Source organism: Haemaphysalis longicornis, unplaced genomic scaffold (genome assembly GCF_048455015.1).
Source record: "Haemaphysalis longicornis isolate Haplotype H1 unplaced genomic scaffold, Haemaphysalis longicornis Haplotype H1 scaffold_7, whole genome shotgun sequence".
NCBI lineage: Eukaryota > Metazoa > Arthropoda > Arachnida > Ixodida > Ixodidae > Haemaphysalis > Haemaphysalis longicornis.
Genome location: NW_027526422.1, coordinates 18,290,893 through 18,311,675, shown reverse-complemented (window position 1 = coordinate 18,311,675; position 20,783 = coordinate 18,290,893). Strand labels below are relative to the sequence as shown.

The 20,783-nt window shown below is 49.1% G+C and overlaps 1 protein-coding gene across 3 annotated transcripts in view; it reads left to right on the top strand.

Annotated features, from left to right (window-relative positions):
- Usp32 (Ubiquitin specific protease 32) overlaps positions 1 to 20,783 on the top strand; it is a 70,240-nt gene that overhangs the window by 19,102 nt on the left and 30,355 nt on the right. For 2 of the 3 annotated variants that reach the window (XM_077676154.1, XM_077676152.1), the window contains exons 7-17: positions 858 to 965; positions 1,371 to 1,480; positions 2,125 to 2,208; positions 3,113 to 3,196; positions 5,541 to 5,602; positions 6,741 to 6,846; positions 7,752 to 8,006; positions 10,764 to 10,892; positions 11,623 to 11,935; positions 19,616 to 19,797; positions 19,926 to 20,007. In XM_077676154.1, the coding sequence (XP_077532280.1) occupies positions 858 to 965; positions 1,371 to 1,480; positions 2,125 to 2,208; positions 3,113 to 3,196; positions 5,541 to 5,602; positions 6,741 to 6,846; positions 7,752 to 8,006; positions 10,764 to 10,892; positions 11,623 to 11,935; positions 19,616 to 19,797; positions 19,926 to 20,007 (1,515 nt within the window). The remainder of the gene's footprint in view (positions 1 to 857; positions 966 to 1,370; positions 1,481 to 2,124; positions 2,209 to 3,112; positions 3,197 to 5,540; positions 5,603 to 6,740; positions 6,847 to 7,751; positions 8,007 to 10,763; positions 10,893 to 11,622; positions 11,936 to 19,615; positions 19,798 to 19,925; positions 20,008 to 20,783) is intronic. The other variant, XM_077676153.1, reaches the window with a different exon arrangement.

Below are 20,783 nucleotides of genomic sequence, written 5' to 3'. Positions count from 1 at the left end.
ATTAGAATCGGTGATACACGTTGCATGTATACTTTTTTGTGCATTTTTTTCTGATTATTTGACTAATAAATTGTAAGTAATTGTACCTTTCACAAAACTTCTGGTATGTGTTTGTGAGAGCAATCTATAAGCTACAATTCCATGCATAGCAATGCTAAATGTGACCACTAGCTCAAGAGATAGTTTTGTGGAAGCACTCAAAATGGCCATTTTTCCACCGTAATGAAAGAGTTAGAGAGCCTGGCATGTGAGTGTGTAAATGCAGTCCGGCCCTGTGGTTTTTCACTCAATTTAGATAGCTAGTAATGGCCATGTAGGTTATTATGACTGATGACTGCACGTGACTAAGACCATGGTACTAGCAGGTGACAGCATTGCAGGCAATAATATAGTAGCTTTTGAGGAAACTTGGACAAAGTTTATGTTCCGCGAAGTCCTGTTAAAAAAATGAAAACATACTGGTGAGTATTATGGATTGAATAACTGCATAGGGAGTGGTGACACAGCACACAATTTTTCTTGTTTGAGTGTCGTATTCCTCACTGGGTGCTACGTTTGAAGCTGTTTGTTTGGAAAGCAGCACCTGTGGTTCTATATTTTGGAATCGCATGATAGACCGGGACCCTGTGGTGTAGGTCAATCAATTGCTGGCAGTTTGTGTACAAAAGAGCACTTTCTCCACATTTCCGTAGCCAATTTAGACTGCTTTAATCCCAATCTTACTGATGGTTGTGGCAAACCTTTGGTGATTCACAGCTGCGGCAGATCCGAGAACAATTATAGAGAGCATCTTTGAGACTGGTGCCAAAAGTGCACAGTTGAGAGCCGCCCCTCCCTTGTCCTCCTCCCCTTTGCAGGGATATTCAATGCCTTTGACGAGAACCGGGACAACCACATTGACTTCAAGGAGATGGCCTGTGGCGTTTCTGCCTGCTGCAGGGGACCACTCGCCGAGCGGCAGAAATGTACGTCGCCACACTGCCACTCCCTTTCACCATCAAAGAGCTTCTGGCTAGCCATACCAGTTCTCGTGTCCTTTTGGCAGTGCTGCGGGTGAACTATGGGGTTTCGAGGGTGCCTCTGAGCTCGTAATGATGCCCCGTGTGGCAGGCTTCCTCCTTTCTCAGCCATTTTATGTTGAAAGCCAGAGTGCAGTGGTTCGTGCACGCGGGAAGGTCAGAGAACGGAAGAAACCTGCCAGTTAAATCTGTAAAGCCTGCCTTTGGGGAGAGGCCAGTTCGTGTGAAAGATGAGCACTCTGTATGCATATGATTGGGTGCTTGTTTTTTTTCCTATACTGCTTGCTGGGTTTGCATTGCTGTCCCGAAGTGCGCAAGCGTAGCTACGTCCCCTTCTCTGCTGCTCCGCAGTCTGCTTCAAGGTGTTTGACCAGGACATGGACGGCATGCTGTCGAGGGAGGAAGTGTCCCACATGCTCACCCTGCTCATGGTGCTCCAGCAGGAGGAGAGGAGCGACGAGGTACTACTGCCTCCCCCTCCCACTCCCAAGGAGGAGGCCGAGCTTTCTCGCCTTCTATTTCTCTTTATTTTCCCCCTTTTCTTTTTTATTTGTTTTATGTTTTGTGGTAGGGGTAGAAAATAGTCAAGCTTGGTGGCCCCAACACGTGCTGTGCCGGTCACACCATCAGTGTTTAGCAAGTAGTGCTGTTATGATCACACTTAGCTGATGTCGGCTGCAGCCAAATGGGACCTTTGGTGGCAAGAACTTTGCGGAGTTTTGTGTGGTTTCTGGTTTTAACAGTGCAGACATCAGCTGAGAATCGGAAGTTCTCTGCCAATTGTGGGGTATTGTTCATATCAGGATGTGTCGTTCCTTGGGCCTTGGCCTGTGGGTTGCTGTACTTGTGAGGTTATTACTTACTACACCTGTGTACGAGACAAGAATTGCATGACACCTTTGGTCTGGGTCAATCTGGAGCACTATGTTGCGCTGTGTCTCATGGCCTGAGTGCCATAGATGTTAACTCCAAAATAAAGTGTGCCTGGTCACATTTTAACTCGCAGTCATTAGTAGCTCAGGCTGCTACTTGGTTTTGTTCTCTTGCAGCCTGATTTTTTCGGCATTTATTTGCGCTGTCTAACACTTCGTGGTTGTCTCGTTAGCTTTTCCAGATGCAAATGGCGCCAGCGAGGCCAGACGTGGGGCCACTCATTGATGAAGTCTTCGACAAGCATGACCCTGGCAAGGTTTGTTCTTTCCCAGCTGAGATTTCCCGGTCACTTTTACACCGAGCTGTGGTATTTAGTTATTTATTTACATATTTACAAATGCAAGTTGTATGTAAAGCCAGAGCTGCACTAGTAAAGCTTGTCATCTTTGTCATAAGGCGCATTTGTCATTGCTAAATTCTATTAATTCACCCTGACATGCTGGCTGACAGTCCCTTTTAAAGATTTTGCTTACTACTGTGGTACATTGAAATATGAACAGCGCAGTGCGTGGCTATCAGTACATGCCGCGTATCCTGATGACAAGCCGAGTATGCGCAGTAGAAACAAGTTACGAGAGTTCGTGACAACCTTCGTATGGAAAGACCATCATCTCTATTATTTGTTGGGCACTTAGCGCCGTTTTCACTTAGCAAAGCGACAAAGATATTAGGATAACGCTCGCGTGAGTGGGCGCCGAATGCGGTGGGAAGGCAAACCGAACGCTCACATGCCGAGCGATAGTCTTTTTATACCAACGTTAGACATGAACTCTAGTAACAGCTTCATACTGCATATATGCGGCTCGTCGCTAAAATGTACGGCATGTACTTTTCTGAAAAGCATGCGCTCCGTGGTTCATATTTCAATGTGTCACGACAGTACAATGCGAAAACCACCCTGTGTAGTCCAGTTCCATTGTTTTGCTTTTCGTTTTGTGGGCCGAAGTTTATATGCCAGTCTTGGTGCATGCTGAAACAAGTCCTTTGAATGCAAACAACTTCTAATGCAGTCTATAGTAAATCCTGGTTATTGCACGTACAGCAAGTATTTGTTCTTTAGCCAAATGAGAAAACAAGCTTGCGAGTCAGAGCTATGCTTTTGGACCACTGAACTGGAGACAAATCAGATCTGTTCAATTTTCTTACGTTCTTGTGTTTAGACTGGAGTCATTACGCTGGACGAGTACCTTGTCTGGACCGTTGGGAACAACCTCACCATTAGCCTGCTCAACCTAATGTTCCAGGTAAGTCCTGCCTCCTGGCCTTTTCTGCCAGCACTGCACATTTTTGCTTAAGGGGGGACGCGGCTTTCAACTTCGGAAAAATGACCAAAACATCGTTTTTTTGAAACCCACATATTCGGCTTCTATGTTTCCTATTCTGTGCGTCTGCAAATTTTTTACGCTGAAAAGCGTCGCAAAGTGGCATAAAAAAATACTTTTATCAGGCGCGGTGACAAACTATCAGCACAAAAGGGCGAAAAAACGGCAATTTTCGGAGCGCTCTATCTCCGCAACGGTGCCACCGGGCGCGGCCATTTTGATATGGTTAGATCGGCCGAGCGATCGTCTTTCCCGTTCCGCTCGTCTCTTTTATCTTCGTTCATTCACAAACGCACAAACGGCAGAAAAGAAACGACGCACAAACGAAGCTAGAAATAGATGCTGAAGCGCTATTGGTCCTCCGGTCGGGGCACAGAACAGCGACCCTCCTGATTGGATGTCGCGGGCGCGGATTGAGTTCATTTTCGCCGCTTCGCTCGGCCGAGTTTCTGTTCAATCTGTGGTATTCAACACGGACGTTATCGCGATGGGAATGCCAGAGATAACGAGCCAGATTACGGGAAGTTGTGGGGCTCGAAAGGCGGAGGTCATCGAACGTTTCGTGGTGCGCGTGACTCTACCGTCGCCAGACCCCGGAGGGTGACGCGGTGTGCGCGCTTGCGATAGCGGTTCGTGAAGTGAACTTTTAGTCGGATTTGCGATGTTTACACGCTTAGTTATTGCTGTGTTTTGACTGTGGGCTCGCTAGCCTTGAGAAAGAAACGGTCGACGCGTCAAACGCTGCGGCGCGCACGGCATAGCCGACGCGCATTGGAGCATCACATGACTGGGCAACCGGTTACGATTGAACGCCAGTAGTTGTAATTAATGCCTGCGACGTTAGTTTTAATCTTAAAAGCGACCTGACCAGCCATATCAGGTATAATCAAAGCTCGATATGTCGCGGTAAGCGTGCGCTGCGATGCGCGCGAGCCATATCGCCTTTCTTGCGCAACGTTTCCCGTGCACTTGTAATTTTCATGCAAACAGGTTTTGAGTTAGTAATATCATGCAAACAGGTTTTGAGTTAGTAATATAGGAATAAAAATATGCTCTCTGCGTTAAAAATGTACGTTACTGTGGCAGCATTTAACAGTGATTTTTTTAGGGAAATTATTGATACCATTGCTCAGGGCATACTAGCTGTGCTGCGAGAAATATTGGATGCCTTGAATGTCAAAAGTAGTAAAAAAAATATGCTCTTGCATTGAAGTTGGGAGTTATGCAGAATACTCTACCAAGCTTCAAAGTAGCTCATTTTCAACCTTGTGGTATGCAAACTTTTGGCAATGAACACCTGCACTATGAGTACTAAGTTGCTGTGCCAGGCAAGAAAAACATGAAAAAAAGCCAAAAATGTTCAAATTTAAGTTAAAAAAATGCTTAACTTGTTGCCATGGTGACAACACTGCAAAAGGAGGTTGTCCAGTGCAATACAGCCAACCAACTAACCTACTTTGCATTGAAAGCCCATTGAAACCCATCTCCCCTCCGTTTGGTTTGCAAAGGGGGGTATGTACTCTTCACGGAGGAGCTGAAAATGATGTTTTCTGGAAAGAGAAAGGCTGAAAAGGCACTCCAATTTCAAGGCAAGGCCTTCCAGAAGCCCCATGTTCAAAAAGACATGAAAGGCTACAACCGTGACGACTTTTGATATGTGAAACCTATGTTGCAACTTCGGAAGCCGTTTTCTCAAAACAGTTTTTTTTGCCACCTGTGTCGCTTGTCCCAGGGATTTCTTCGTGACCGCTGGGTCTATTTTGATTCCGTTTCTTGCATTACATTCCTTGATGAACTGTTCAGGTCGTGACACTTTTAGTTTTCCAGATTTGTTTTTTGTGATTTTTTTATTCAAATAATCGTTCACAGTTGACATGCCTGTTGCACATTAACCTCTAAAAAAATGAAAACTAAAAAACATTGTGTTGTAAAAAAAAAATTCTAAAACTGTCACGACCTCGTCCATTCATTTGGGAATGCAAAGCACTTCGAACAAGTTTTCTATCGTGTTTTATAAGCCGCTCAAGCTCGGTACAAGCGGAACAGAAAGAAAATTTCATACATAAAAAAGTTATCAAAATATTAACTTCAAATTTTTATGGTGTTATCACAGAAGCATTTCCAGTTGCTGTGCCAATTTTCATCAAAATCCACAAAGAAATAAAAAAGTTGATTTTGAAAGCCACGTCCCCCCTTAATCACAGTAGCCGAGCTGTTCTGCTTAATACACCGCTCCTGAACGCCCACCCTGCCTGCCTCCTTCCAGGTGTGCCATGTTGTGTTTGGCTTGCGGCCATCGTCCAGGGAAGAGGAAGGGGACATAGTCAGGTATGCTCCTCCTACTGCTGTGCATGACAGATTCGAAATAGGGCAATGAGAGCTAACGGAAGCAATCATTTAGCACTATGAAGTTCAATGAAGCACTGCCATGTATTGATAATTTGCTCATTCGAACCGGTCGAAACGTGCTGTAGCATACATGATCGCCACAAGGCGCTTTCTGGCTAGACAAAGGTTCTGTTTGCTCTAGCTCCTGATACCACAGCTTCCTCTCTCTAGGTCTAGGTTGTTTAGGTCGGTCTGTGTTGTTCCGTCAGATGTGGGAATCTGAACGCAAGCGTAGGCAATGCTTGCTCAGCAAAAATTTGCCACCCGGCAGCTGAAGGCACTTTGCCGTGTTGGAAATAGTTGCCACTGCTGCCTCTGTAGCAAAACTGAATCGCAGGTCACTTGCTTGATGTGACTTCGGCAAGATAAACCTTTCCATTTTATGGGCAGTATGTGGTATAGTTTATGGAGAACGTGTTCCGGGGCACAAACGGAAAATAGTTGTGATTGCAAAATTCGAAACGGTAGTGGGAGATTTCATTGAACGTTGAATAATGACTGATTGTCAACGTGTGGTTCAAGGCCCCACCGCGTGGGCGCGTAATAGCGATGTACTCGCACATTGATGTAAGCGTGCATAGACGTACGTGGTGCCATGCTACGCCAGTGAGACCAAGCAATCCCACGTCAGCCGCCATAACCGCGACGGTCGCCGTACAGCCGAATCCGAAATTGTATTCGAACAAAGATTGATAAAACCAGGACTGCTCTTTTTACACGTCAACCCATTTTCAACCTGCGAAGAAATGCATAGTCAATGCACCGAGCCCCGTTCTCCCTACCAACTGTGTTGTCCAACCAGTCACCCATTCGGACATGCCGGCGGAACTGGTTTCCACACGCGGTGTGCCTGTGCAGTGTATGGATATCTAGTTTCCACAGAGTTTGGCGCAACAAGTATGTAACAATGTATTTGCTGTACGCTGGAGTACACTCACTTTACGGGCGCTTACGCCAAGCTGCATCGATGCGCGAGTACGTTGATATTGCGCGTCCGTGTGGTTGGCCCTTGAGTTGCGGCCAAGTCCATGCGCTCGGTGTGGTGTGTGCCTCCATGCGAGCTTTGGTGGACTCTCAGGAGCTGGCTCCGGAGGGAGGAGCGGAGAGGCCTCAAGCCTGGCCAGATGCTGTACCTCATCTCCATGGACTGGTGGAGGTCGTGGAATGACTACGTCGACTGCAAGGTAAGGGGCCAGTGGACTGCAAGGCTACAGCAGCATCTCTTTTGGCCTTGCAATGTGAGGATGCCACCTGTTAGTAGTATGCTGAGTGAAAATTCACCACTGCTTCTGTGCAGCCTCATCTGTAACCATTGCACCTAAGCGCATTGCAAAGGGTTCCAGATGTCTCTCAAGTTTCTCTGTCAGAATGTGATCTACAAGGGTAGGGTGAAAATTCTTGTGGTGCAGTCGTTGAAAGGGCTTCCCCGGGGTTCTCGACATACTCGTCCCCGTTTTCCTTCCTGAGCAGAGAAAGTTGGTGGCAGTAACGCATCCCCTTCAGAGCAGATGAGGGGGTGGCAAAGGAGCGCTGGACCTGTCTGGCAGCCGAAACGTCGACTTGCATAGCCATGCTCGGCCACCAGGGTTCTCCTTCACTGGACATGACACTGGGGGAAGGAATAGTTACTCTTGCCACTCGTATTCTTTCACAAAATAAGTGCTAAACTCCGCCTTGACTTGCATTTACCCTGGTGCCTTAAAAAAATCAAGATGTCAGGGTGGCTTTCGCACGTATTGCCTGGGTGAGGTATGTGTTGGAAGTGCTTGCTTGACTCTGACAGGCATAACAACCTGGTCACTAAGACTTCTGAAATGGTTGTGCTGGTGTAATGGTAACCTGAAACCAACGAACGGTTCAGATAGGTAAGGGGCAGTAAGACTAGTTGCTCCCCCATCCCGACTGCATTTTGTGGAAAGGCTGCCCGGTATCCATCCCCGTTATGGACTGTTTGTGTGTGTAGAGCCGCTAAATGAGCCGCGCGGCCTGCTCAGTGGCTCTGGTCGTGGCTGTTGCTTCCCCCCGTCAGCTGCCATCGCAGGAGTGTTGAAGTGCACTTGTGCTGTCAGGTGGCTTACGCGGCTGGCAGTTGCAGGCTGCAGGCAGCAGTGCCGCGTCGTGCGGGGTCAGCGGGGTGAAGGTCACCAGCCGACTGCAGCGCAAGGTGGAGTCCAGCGTGGCACGGTCAGCGACCGACGACGGGAGCGTGGTGCTGGCGAGCGTCACGAGCCTCGCCCCCGATGGCCACCACCTGCTTGACCCCGTGACCCCGTTTGAGGCTGCCGTCAACTGCCCCAGTGTGCCCGGATCACCCAAGTGCCCCCGCTTGTCTGCCACCCTCCAGGTAGGGGGGCCAGGAGGGGTCGCTGGGAAAAAACTGCTGTTGCGATGACATGCGGTATTAGCCAGCGCTGGATGTTTTGTATGTTCAAGAGCCTTCAGGGCCTAAAGGGGGGCCATGAAGGCAAAATACAGGTTTGATTCATTAAAAAGAATGCTTTATCTTAATAACAATGGTAAAAATATTATCTCTAACTTCAATCAAATAACCAAGATACAGTGGGACCACGATAATACGACTTTCAAGGGACCGCACGAAAGCACCGTATGAGCGGGTGACGTATGAACAGGGTGCGAGTAAATGCTGCCCTAGTAGGCGGTCTCAGGCAATGGGTGGCCTAAGAACGTGTTTATATTACTATGTTTAGCACGTCATCGCATAATTTGCGAATCCTTAACTGAAATTTCAAGTTTATATAAAAAAAGCCTATTTTGTCTCCTCCCTTGTGGCGTCTGCCCGCCAGCCCTGCGCCTCGCACGAGATAAGGTGGAAAGACTTGTAATGGGGCTGAGCAATACGAGAGGGGTAGAGGCGAGGGTGTGGCCAAGCTCTCAGGCAATTTGTACTGAGGAGGTCAAGCGGGCAAAAAATTGGCCGCGTATCTGCTCCTCTCGTTGCAAATGTCGTCAAAAGACGATAGTCTTTATCGACTTTTGCCAAGTAAATGCCTCCCTTCGCTTTACCACTCACCTCTCATGTTGTTCCTCTTGCGTCGCGCTCCTCCCAAGGTAAAGACACCAAAGGTTTGCTTAAATCATTTTAAATTTCCCGCGTTCCACTGCTTCAAACCGGGTGTCTCGATGCGAACGCTGCCGTACGGCGAAGACGCGCGTTAATCGAGGCACCCTACTTCAACGTTTATAGAACCGCATTTCCCTACTCCACGTGCGTTGCAAGCAGAACGTGGAAACTATCTAGTGGAACCTTGCGTAACTGTTGCCGGTTGATTTCTTAAAATGGCGCCAGAAGCTATAGTGGCGCTGGCGACAGCAGGCGACGGCGGAGTGAATTCTTTTTCTGCAGTTGATTAAGTATTTAATTTCGCAAAAGTCAAGCATGTTTGAATTTTTATAAAGGAACACTGCAAATATCACTTCTGTATTGATTTGTCGTCTCATATTTGCGTAATGTCTTGTTCTTCTTCAACAATGTTGACACGTATGAACATTACACCGGACCAAGACGGGTAGGTTTAGCTGTGACTATATAAGACTATTGCGTAGGCATTGTTTTTCTTTGGCCGGGTGGCTGAATCGAGTCACAGACAGACAGACGGGCAGACATACAGACACAGACATACAGACAGACCAAAATTTCTGGGTTTAAGTAGCCCAAGAAAGACTATCGTCTTTAATAAAGCGGGAGTTTGGTCATTGCTGTGGTGTATTGTGTATCACATCCGTCTACTCGATTTGATGCGAGCTTCAGATTGGCGGCTCGCCGGGTACCTGGACTGTGACTTCTTGCGGTTGGCGCGTTGGCATTCTGCTGCCACACGGGGCCATCGAAGGTTATCTCTCATCTGCCAGTACCCGCCCGCTTGCTTGCGGCTGTTCATCACGGGATCTGGCCTCCTGCATGCGGGCCTTTGCACGTCAAGCAGTGTCAAAAGGGGTCATGAATAAAGAAAGGCCGGGACGAAGCAGCAAAGCGGCGTAAAAGGTTGGAAAAACTCCGGTTTATCCCCGCCACCCAGGCATTGTATAATTTGGGTGTATAAAAAGATGCATTGTTTCTGTGGGGAGTTTGCCGGGACCGCGGTGATCCATTGTAAGGAGCAGGTCGTCTTAAAGCTGAGGGACGGGACGTATTATCAGGGTTCTACTGTATTAAACAAAACATCTGAGGCAGTGGCAACTCCCTGCTAACAAGCAGTTAACACTCTGATAACTGTTTTTAGTGTTGGCCCATACTACTGTGTAATGTAAAATGTGGGTCAAGCCGGAATATAGGTCGACCCCCTTATCTTGTAGCTGGAAAGTGGAAAAAAATAATTCAGCACACATCGCTCTATTGAGGCTATAACTTGTTTCGTCTCAGATTACTCGTTAGTGTTCCCTGAAATGTCATCGGACAACTGCTTCTCGCTTGCTGTCGCCCACACAGCAAGTCCTCGGTGCAGTCCAGGGAATTGCTTATGCAGCACTTCTTGTCGAGACCGTAGCGAGAGCCAGTCTGTGCGGGCGGTCAGCAAGCATCTTGCGGTAACCATTCGTAGAGACGTCGCACGACGCTCGCGGCCAAAGTCGCCACTTTGTACAGCAGCACAGGTGCACAGAGCAGCGCCTATGAAACGAGGTCTTCTGAGCATTGCATACCAAGAGCTGCCCCTTCCACCAATGCCAGTACCGTACACTTCTTTTGGTGACACCGAACTGGCGCAAGGCAGTCCCCCCAACTTTTCTTTTAGATGCTGCTGTGTACTGGCACCAAGCGCCTCAACTTGTGTTGAGCAAGAAGAAAATAGCACACACACATTCACTGACAGCGAGAGAAGCTACGAAACAAAGATGGCGGCATGTCTGATTGATGGTGGTGGCAGTGGGGCCTTTACGATTTGGATGGGCTCGATGGGCTGCCCGGTTGCTAGATGACAACTAGAATTATGCCAGTGACCGCCATGTAGGTCAAGGGGTGACTTTTCGGCAAATTTTTCATTAGAAAATCTCGACCTATATTCCTCCCTATACGACACGTCAATTGATTTCAGAATGTCAGTTTTTCAGTAATTCTTGCGTTCGCCTTGTCCACCTAATCCAGTGCCCCGAGTCATCGTGCCCGTCGTCTCTGAACCCTTCGCCAAGTGTCTCCCGAAAAGTGGTCCCCACCTTTGTCCAGCGGCCCCCTTCAATAGACAACACTGGCCTGGTTGCACCCAGCACTGTCAAGGTGAGTGCCGCTGCGCTTTCTTCTTTTTGCACCGTTGACTTGCAAGGTGTGACGCAGTTGCACTGATGTTTGTTTTAGTGTAGAGTCAGAATGAGGAAACTGGCAGCTTGCTTCAAAGGCTTTGATTGGTCAAGCAAGCTAAGCACTATGCGTTGGCGCAACTAGCTAGCACCAAGGTAACGTTAGAGCCGATCACAAACCAATGTGTTGCCACCCACATGCGTTTTGATGTTTACGTTGTGGCTCTGGGCCATAGGTCCGGGGGTGTTTTTCTTGAGAAATTTTGTGGTGTACGTCTGGCATGACACAATAGAAGCATCTCTCCCTCTCACACGTTCAATTCTGTACCATGTTGCAGGCTCATCTATGCGTGCGTCTGCTATGCATGGCTCTGCCTGTCATTGTTTTCCTTCAGAATGCATTGGGCAAAGACAAAGAAATTAGGGGATCATTTTCTAGGGTCCCTCCCATCAGCTTAATCCCAGTTGGAGTTTTCCCTTTTTTACCTGAAGTAATGTGAGGGAGCAAGAGCAGCCACACAGATTGTTCTTGCAGAATGTAGACCAGATTTCCTCGGCGTCGAAGTTGACGGCTCATGGTGCTGAAGACGAGCTTGTGATATGATACGTCCGATTTTGGACATGCGCGGCTATCTAGCCGTTGCTTGTTGTTGCACGACCTGCCACCACTGACCGTGGAGGAAGAATGTAAGGGGGGGACGTGTGTGCAGGCTGCGGTGCTGACGGGGGAGGGTGGGCGGCTGGTGCGTCCTCTGAGCCGGGGCCGGGACTTTGAGGCGGTGCCGGAGGCCGTGTGGCGGGCCCTGTTCCAGTGGTATGGGGGCTCCCCCGCCCTGCCTCGCCAGTGCATCGTGCGCGGTGGCACGGGGGCGGGGCACCACCCGGCCAGCACGGAGCTGGAGCTGTACCCGCCCTGCCTGCGGCTCTGGCGGCACCAGCCCCCACAGGGGGCAGTGGGGGGCGCCCGGCAGCAGAACGCCAACAGCTGGACGGCTGTCGTGGGCAGCGTGGCCTCTGCCTACGGTGAGCGTTGCCTCCTTCCTTCTTTCCTTCCTTCGTTTGTTCCACGCCCCTTGATTGCCACCAAGATGTAGGCCGAACTGAAGATAGTGGAGGAATTGCATTCCGTGTGGCTTACTCGAAGATATTAACGGGTAGCGTGTTGTTGCTGTGCACATTCTTGTTAACACATAGGATTGGCAGCTCCAGTACTGCAACCAACAGGGGTGTATGGAGGGCCATGTAGTCGGGATGAGAAAGATTTGTTGACCTAGCACAGCACAACATCATTGGTAGCTGCTCGTGTTCATTGAGTAATCAGGCCCTAAGTCGTTACAACAGCTGCTGAGAACAGCGTCTGTCTGTGTGTGACCCTTCAGTGGCGGTTGGGATATAAAAAAAAAAAGCAGTACAGTCCAACCCCATGATAACGAAATCCCATGGGTACGGAATTCCCGCGGCAACGAAATATTTTCGTATCATCGGCGAACGTTCATACTAGAGATGGGCAAAACGGCTTACTTAAGTGAGCGGCTCAGAACGGCTCAGTTCACTGAAGTGAACCGGTTCATTTGAACGGTTCAGCGGTAATTCATTTAGGTCTGTAACCTGTGTTAAGGGGGGACGAGGGTCTTAAAACTAACTTTTTTATTTATGGGTAGAAACTTATGAAAATTTCCACAGGAATTTGCTTTTCTCTGTAGATTTCAAATATGCAATTATATTTGAGCTGGTACGGTTAGTTCAAAAGTTATCATACAAAGTCTAAACCGCAATTAGGTAATTTCTTACGCAGCTTTAATGAACTTTTGCATTGCATTTTGTCGCTTTTAATTACATGAATGGATAGCCAGAGAGTTCCCATACCCGATGACATTCTTCGTTTTTCTCTAAAGTCACGGCATCCTAAAAAAATATGTCAAGTACAAAAAATGGCAGTATTGGATATTTTGGCTCATCAAAATAACTGCAAGTCATTATTTATGCGTAGCCTAAACAGAAAAACTAAGAATGTCATCGGCTGCCTCAGGCTGTACTGAAAAAAATGGTACCAAGATTGACCTTATGAAGCAAAAAGAAGTTTCCAAAAAGCTGCGTAAGGCTGAGGGAAGTGACCAAATATATGAAACTGAGAAAACTGCATTTGAAGTTTGGCAATGTGTTATGAGATGAACCGTCAGTAGTGTAGCTTCAAAATTTCCCAGTAACAAAGACATGTTCTTCCCATTTTCAAATCTGTCTTTGGATTCCAAAAATGTGTGGGCTAACGTACGGGATAGCAGAGGACCCCGGCTAGCTTTGCTAGAGAACGCTACGCGCCGTACACTAGCCCTGCGGAATCCGAAGACTCACGCACGGGTTCGGGTACTCACATGCGGTAGACAGGCTCCGGCAATCCAAAGTAAGGCTTTATTGCCTGGCAGATACAGTGCATACACCAGACAACACGACTATCGCTCGCGGGGAGACAGTGGCTCCTGTCGCTCGCTCAAGCCGCTGGGCTCAGACCTCGATATCCGTCATCACGGCCGCGGGAGCAGGGGAGGCATCCCGAGGCGACCGATCAGGGCAGAATCTCTCGGCAGAGTCCGTGGAGCCAACTGGGTTCACCGTCATCGGGGCATTCGGTGTAGGCACAGCCGAGCCAACCGACTCCGACCAAATCGCCCAGTCGACTCCCCGCCGGAGCGCTCGTTCGTCCCGCAGGTCAGCTCGGCGGGGAGAGGAGATCTTCCCCAGGTCGGGGAGAGGGGTGGCGCTAAGGAAGGTGACAAACTGGTCCTCCTTCCCTCGCGCCCTCGCGCACACGTTCGCGGCAAGCCGGTTCGGCGCGTCGCGCGGGGTCATGAAGAGGACACGACCTACGTGACGCGCCGGCTACCCAAAATGGCGGCTCCCAGCTCGCGGAAACATGTGCAGGCGAGGCGTAGGGGAACACGGGCCCCCACAAATGTCAACTAGAACTGGAGATACAAAAGGCCAAGTAGCGGACTCCATCAGGAATTTAGCAAAATTTATCGACTTTGAATCGGTTGGCATTTTGTTAGCGTTGTGAAATCTGGTGGTGTCTTGCTGGCGTCGTGAAAACTGCAACAGTCCTTCGTGAAGTGCCATCATCTATTACAGTGCACTGTGGTACCCAGAACATTGTTTACGGCAAAAGTGTGAGGGTGAAACTTGCTTTAGGTGCCCCCCTTTTTTTGTTCTTTGGTGAGGCTATTTTATTCGCGGTTTTTATGGTGGAAGTTTGAGAGGATACAGGGGTGGGACACTGCGCAGCGCGTTTTTCGCAAATGCATCATGTTGTTGGCCCTCAAAAGAGTCTTTTGGGGAAAATAAATGTATCCGAAAGGCAAACTTTCTTGGCCTATGGGGATGAACCCATAGACGCCTTTTTCCTTCAAGCCGTGCATGGTGCGGCTATCTCCATCGGACATCACGGTTGTGTACCGCAGCCTTGAACATTATCGGAGAGCGAGTGCTTGAACATTATCAGGGCTGCCTCTACCTCCATGCGTCCTGCACCACAGTCAATGTTTCGCTGACACTCATGGTCTGCAAGCCAATCTTCGTAGCCCTCATCTGAAGCTTTGGGTCCGATGGCGCAACCTAAGCAAAAGTTAGAGAGGACTACATGATCAATCACCAAGCCGGTGTACACTTCAATGATGCAGCCCACTCCAATGTGTGACAACGGTCCCCTTGTCATCCACGTGCCATCAAACATCACATCTATGTTGTTTGGCGGCTGACCAAGGTCCGAGTACAAGTCCTTGATGGCACGCACACTATCAGCTTCAGAGGCTGCTGCAGTGTCCTCGCAAACCTGAACCACTTTCCTCAAGTGCGCTTGGAATGTCTTGTGGTGCAGGCCTCTGTGGGACAAGTTCATACCAGCACAAAAATCTGACAGAGCAGTCACCCCCTTCCCGATGCTTTGAATACTTTTCAAAGCCCTCATATTCACTTCAAAAAGAGTGATATTGCCAGATCCTTCGGTCCTTGGCGAGGAAAAACGTTCCACACGGTGTTCACAAACCGAGCACGTCACCTCGAGCTTCACGGCGAGGCCGTACTGCCGGTCAGGCTTCCTCAAATCCGGCGCCGCCAGCCCGCACTTGCCGCACCTGATGTGCGCAAAAAGGTCCTTCAGCATTGGAAAATCCACTAAGACAAAATCTGTGCCGGACTGTTCCTCTGAGTGCGCCAAATCCACTTCAAGGAGGTCGAATTTCCGCTGCGTTGCTGACTTGGTCTCCATTCCGCGCTTGACCTCGTCTGCGTGTTCCGTACGCGCGGCGATCTCCTCCGCCGTGTAATACCTCGTGTCAAGCCGGCAGGACGTGCTTGGACCAGGTATGGATTCCGGAGGTGGTTGGTCAGGCGATGGGGCAGGCGAGGCAATACGAGGCGGCGAACGATTCTCTTCCGGCGGAGTCGAGTGGCCCGAAGTCGCACCACGCGACCTTGGGATAGGCGGACGACGCTTTCGCTTCCCGTGCGCATGACGGGTCGTCTTCTTCAAACGTACGTCTCCTGGCATCATTCACGAAAGTACGCGATGGAAGAATTAGAAGAAACTGTAAAAAAAAAACTGCTCTAACCGAGCGCTGCGCCAGAAGAGCGGACTCCGTCAGAGGCGCGTAGCAGACGCCATGATGGCGACCGCCATGGCAGCAGTCGCGCCGACGAATGGGAGGGGTCGTATGGCGAACTCAAACCGCGCGCGCCCGCTCTAGCCAATCGGCGGCCGAGAAGGTGCCTTCGGAAAACTGGCAAGGGCGGTCGTTCTACTCAAGCGACGCCATTTTGAGATATCGCAAAATGCGCACAAAGAAACAAGCTTCAAAACAAGACCAAGATGGCGGCGATCGGTCGGCTGCTTCGCCCGCGGGGCGCGCGGGAATTTGAAGCAACTTTTGCCCAATTCGGGGCATTTCGTGGCCCTCGAGGCGTTTCAAAACATGATTTTAGAATATTTCCCGATCGAATTTCGCGTTGATATTTTGAAGGCAGGCGCTTGAAGGTACAATAATTGCAAAAATTGGATTTTCTCAAAATTGATATTTTGGCCATTTTTGACCATTCTAAGACCCGCGTCCCCCCTTAAGCATACATAATCTATAATTTTTATTGAGTCATTTATTTTGTAACAACATCCAGTGTATTTGTACTGAAAAGAATTGGCCTCACCATCATTACAAAAGTTTTTATGTGTCAGTGGTATTTCAGGATCACTCTCGGTCGATATAAAAAGAAAAAAATGCAATTTTTTGTCATCTTTATAATCTCACAAATATGATCTCTACTAGTGAGCTGTGATGCCAGAAAAAAATGATTCTGGAAAACATGATACAAGAAACTAATCTTAATATTGTGGTTGTGAACAACACTTTGTTCAGTTTATTCGAAGCGAGGCGGGTCCGCTTTTTGGCAGCAATAATAGATGACGCGAAAGTTACACACAAGACCCAGCTGGGACGGCCGATACACTTCTAATAACTCTGCCGGAACGTGCCGACACGATTCGTTCAGAGCCATGCTCAGCACAATTCTCTAATCGAGCGAGCAGCCGCTGAACGGCGGTTCTTAGGAGATCCGCTTTGCCAAAGAACCGCCGGGAGCCGAGAATCGCCGCTGAACTGAGCAGTTGAGAAGATCTGGCTCGTTCCTGACTCGGACAACAGCTGAACGCACAAATGTACTTGTGGTGAATCATACGGTCACAGGAGTTTTTCCTATTACTTTGAAAATACAGACTCAGTTCGTTCACTGCTGCCATTGCGGCCTCCTGATCTGTCATTCACCGCCGCCGCCGCCGCGGTCTCTCAACTGCTGTTCCCAAATGGCGCCTCAGAAGATCCGCTTCGCGAAGAGCGGCTCTCGAAAAGACCGGGTCAGAAGAACCAAAGAACGGCTCAAAAGAACCGGCTTTCCTTACTCGGACTGTCTGCTCACACGACAGGAGGCGCTGGAGGAATTTTGAAAATTAGCCCCATCGCACAACTGCCCCGGCCAGGCAGGGCAGTTGCTTTCTTGCGCCTATAATAGATGACAAGAAACTCGCCCCGAAGACCCGGGTCTTTTGAGCCGTTCTTCGGCTCAGTAACTGAGCGGAAGAGCCAGAAGAGCCGAAGAAAGGGTCAAAACTGCATCCGGTTCTCCTGACTCGAATTATCTGCTCCACCGACAGGGGGCGCGCTGGAGGAATTTGAAAAATTTGCCCCAGCTGGCCCGGCAGTGGAGTTGCTTTCTCGTGCTGGCAATAGCTGGCGCAGAGAGCCCAGCTCTTCAGCTCCGTTGGCTCTTCCTCCATGGTTTGCTGTGCTGTGGCTCGCCCCATTCGACACGGATCACTCACCGCGCGAGAAAGGGCTTCCTCTCTCTAAAAGAACCGCCACTCACTTTTACTGAGCCACGGTTCACTCGCTCTTCAAAAAGAGCTTCTCAAAAGATCCGGATCGCTCCTGAGAGACGCATCTCAAGTCCATACGCCCCTGTATTTTATATCTTGCAGCAACGAAATATTTTTGGAAACTGATCCCTTGTTAACGAAATTCGCTGCAAGTTTGGTCTGCATTTTACCTACCCTTTGGAGGTTAACTGTGTCCAAAAAGTGCTCAAATACATTTTTTTGTACTCAAAGTGCGTAAACTTCTGCCACAGCACGCTTGCATGGCTGCCGCCGTATTTGTTTGCAAAATACCGCGCAGCCGGCGGCTGTGGAGGTGTGGAGGCAGCCTCACAGCGGCACCACCAGGGGCCGACACATGGTGACTCAAGTCGCGGCTATGGCTTGGGATACGCTAGCCCGCTACCGCTGAACAGCGCACGTGCGTTTGTTGTTTATGTGCGGCGATCGGCATGTTTGCTCTCAGTAAGATGCCTTTGCCAGCCCAAAAGTGGAGGTTTGTATTGCTACGAGATAAGGCAGCCATCACCGCCGAAGTCAGTGGCCCAGGTGGAGGAAGGGAGTGTAAAGGGAGGATAGCGCCAATGAGTTTGGAAATGCCTGCGGCTCGCTCAACCATTTTGAAAAGCAAGGATCCCACCAGTTCTCAATGGCGCACGTGCGCAAAACAAAACGGTGATAGCTGTGGCCTTTCTGGACGTCAACAAAGCGGTGCTCACTTAGTTTTCTAAGCATTATTGGTGCAACAAGGTGCCACTCTGTCTAGCAAAGTTCGTAAACTGAAGCTGGGTTTCGCTTGCATGATAGGACATACTCGGTGCTGGTGGGCCAGGGCGAAAAACATGCAGAGAAGGTGAACCCACGGAATGTTTTGGATGCGTTTGACATGATCTCGTCGTTCTTAGGCGCGCGCGACGACCAGCAATGAACCACTTGTACAGTGAGAGCTGAACTGTGACGTTGGCTGTAAGGTAAGTCTCACGAAGCATATGACCAACTTAAGGAAATAAATTTTTGGTTTGTGGCCGATTTTCCGGTCGTTTATGTTTAATTCTCGTGGCAGCGAAATTCCCGCAAAAGCGAATTTTCTGGCTTTTCCCGGTGGTTTCGTTATTGCGGGGTTCGACTGTTTTTGCAATTCAGGGCATTTTGTGCAGTCTCACCCAAGCAGTTTGCAGCACTTGTTATTAGCTTGCATTGTTTGTTGGTTTGTTCATTCAAGAAGGTGCTAGCCACATGACATACATATATTTGTGTAAATAATTCGAGTACTGTCGCGCCATTTCCCATTAAAACATAGATTCTTGCAGCAGGAAACATTATCACTGCTGCCGTAATTATTTTTTTTCTCATCCCTGGTAATTTAGTATAATCATGAAACAATACTGTAATGTGCGATTCTAACGCACACCTTTTTTTGCTAGAAGTAACCTTCACATTCGTGCACTCATTACAATCAAGCTCAAAGTTAAGGTGGCTTCAAAACAGCCAACAGAATTTCCATATATGCGAACGCCTTCAAAAATATTGGTTGTATTCACTGGTGAAGCGCGCATGCAGGCAACCATGTGAGTGCGCCGTCACTCGTTACGTCGGGCTCCGTGGGATGGCGGTGCTTGTCCGTGCTAAGCACATGACTGTGTTGCATGTTAATAAACTCTACCTCAGCGAACGCAAAGTATTGCCTCGAGTCCAATGTGAGTGCGATTAATAACATCTCTGTAGACACCACCATTGAGAATCAGGTTGAAACGGAGCAAATGACGCACGCCGGCGTTTTTTTCTTCGACGTACGGGCGCAGTGGCCCAAGCCGTGTCATGTCCGTGGCACGTCGGCCACGTCACTGTTATCACTTACCCGACTGCAAAGGTGGCACCACATTTTGAGCTGCGCAGAAAGGCAGCCAGCCACTGCCCCCACTGTGACCTTAGCTACAACCTGCTTTAGGGGCAATGCCTCTCTTCAAAGTGTTTCATGGTCAGAGGACCCCTGATTGGTCGAAAATAGCGAATGTGCAGCCTGGCATGCGATTGTTGTGCTGCGCTGAAGTTGGGAGGAGGTCTCAGCAGAGAGAGAACGCGCCCTGCTCGCCTTTTGGGAAGCTAGAGAAAAGGATGGAGCGGCAGCTCTGTTTTCTTTCGAGTGTGCAGCAGCCAAAGGCAATTTTTTTTTTTTCACTTGTGCAAGGGACGACATTGTTGAGCCATTTAAAAATGTACACGCTTCTTGGGGCAAGTGTGTGCCCGAGCGCTTGGCAGTGTGGGGACGCCTCTCCCCTTGCTACACGCAGTGGGCGGCGTGGGCCCCGGTGGCGGCAGCCAGGCGAGTGGCGGCAGTGCGAGCCCCAAGCGTTTCCTGGCGTACCAGGCGTCCTTCAGCCGGACGTCCACCCTGCGCCAGGTGTTCGACTTCCTCTGCACCCGGCTGCGCCTCAGGCCCGAGGACACTCGCCTCTGGCAGCTCCAGGACGAGGTGGGCACCTCTCTCTCTCTCTCTCTCTCTTCGGGGCAGAGCAGAGCTGAACGACCACCGACCGTGCATTATACTCTTTTGCCGTCACTGTTGGCTGCTACTACCTTGAAGTGTCTGCTCTTTTTCAGAGCAACCTGACACCTCTCGAAGAAGAAAGTTTAACACTGGAGCAGCTTGGCATCGAAGATGGCGAGCAAATACTTATCGAAGGTGAGTTTTTCTGTTTTCACCTGTACGCCGTGTTGGATTCTGTATATGGCTTCGCACTGCCATGTGGGGTGACATTGTTGGGCTCGTTTGGGCTGTAAAATGAAGCACGCATTCAACTTGGAGAGTAATAAGTTCTTCTGTCATTCCTAACAAAAGGTTTCATCGTTCATTTCTTGTTTACCTGAAATGATAGGGCACACACTTGAAGTGACGCTTATCGCTAAAGGCTCTATTGACCGAGGAGGGAAAGAGCGCAGTATTTTGACGGGGGAAGAGATAACGAAGACAACAAACACGGTGCTGTGGTTCGCATTGTCTTCATCTCTTGTCTTGTCAAAATTTTGCACTGTTCACCCTCTTTTGAACCAGGAACCAACTTCCCCTAGCAATCAGCCTTCCATTTTTTACCGGATTCAGCCTGCAAAACCTGTGTGTGAAGATACAAAAAGCCGCTGTTGACCTTAAAATAGATGAAAAGTAGAATTCAGATGACTCTGATAGAATGAAAGCACATTGCGATTACAGTGCAACATCATTATGGTAGCTGATGTGGTGGCCACAAACAGTACATGGAGGTTTTTCTTTTGCTACCTATTACAAAGGAACTAATGTTCTGAACTTTTGCTGAAAAGTAAATAAACTATTTACACCCGCAAATACCGTAATTACCCGATTCTAACGCGCCCCCGATTCTAACGCGCACCCTATTTTCCTGGCAAAAAAACCGAAAAAACTTGCACTTCCGATTGTAACGCGCACGGAACTTTGTGAGCAAG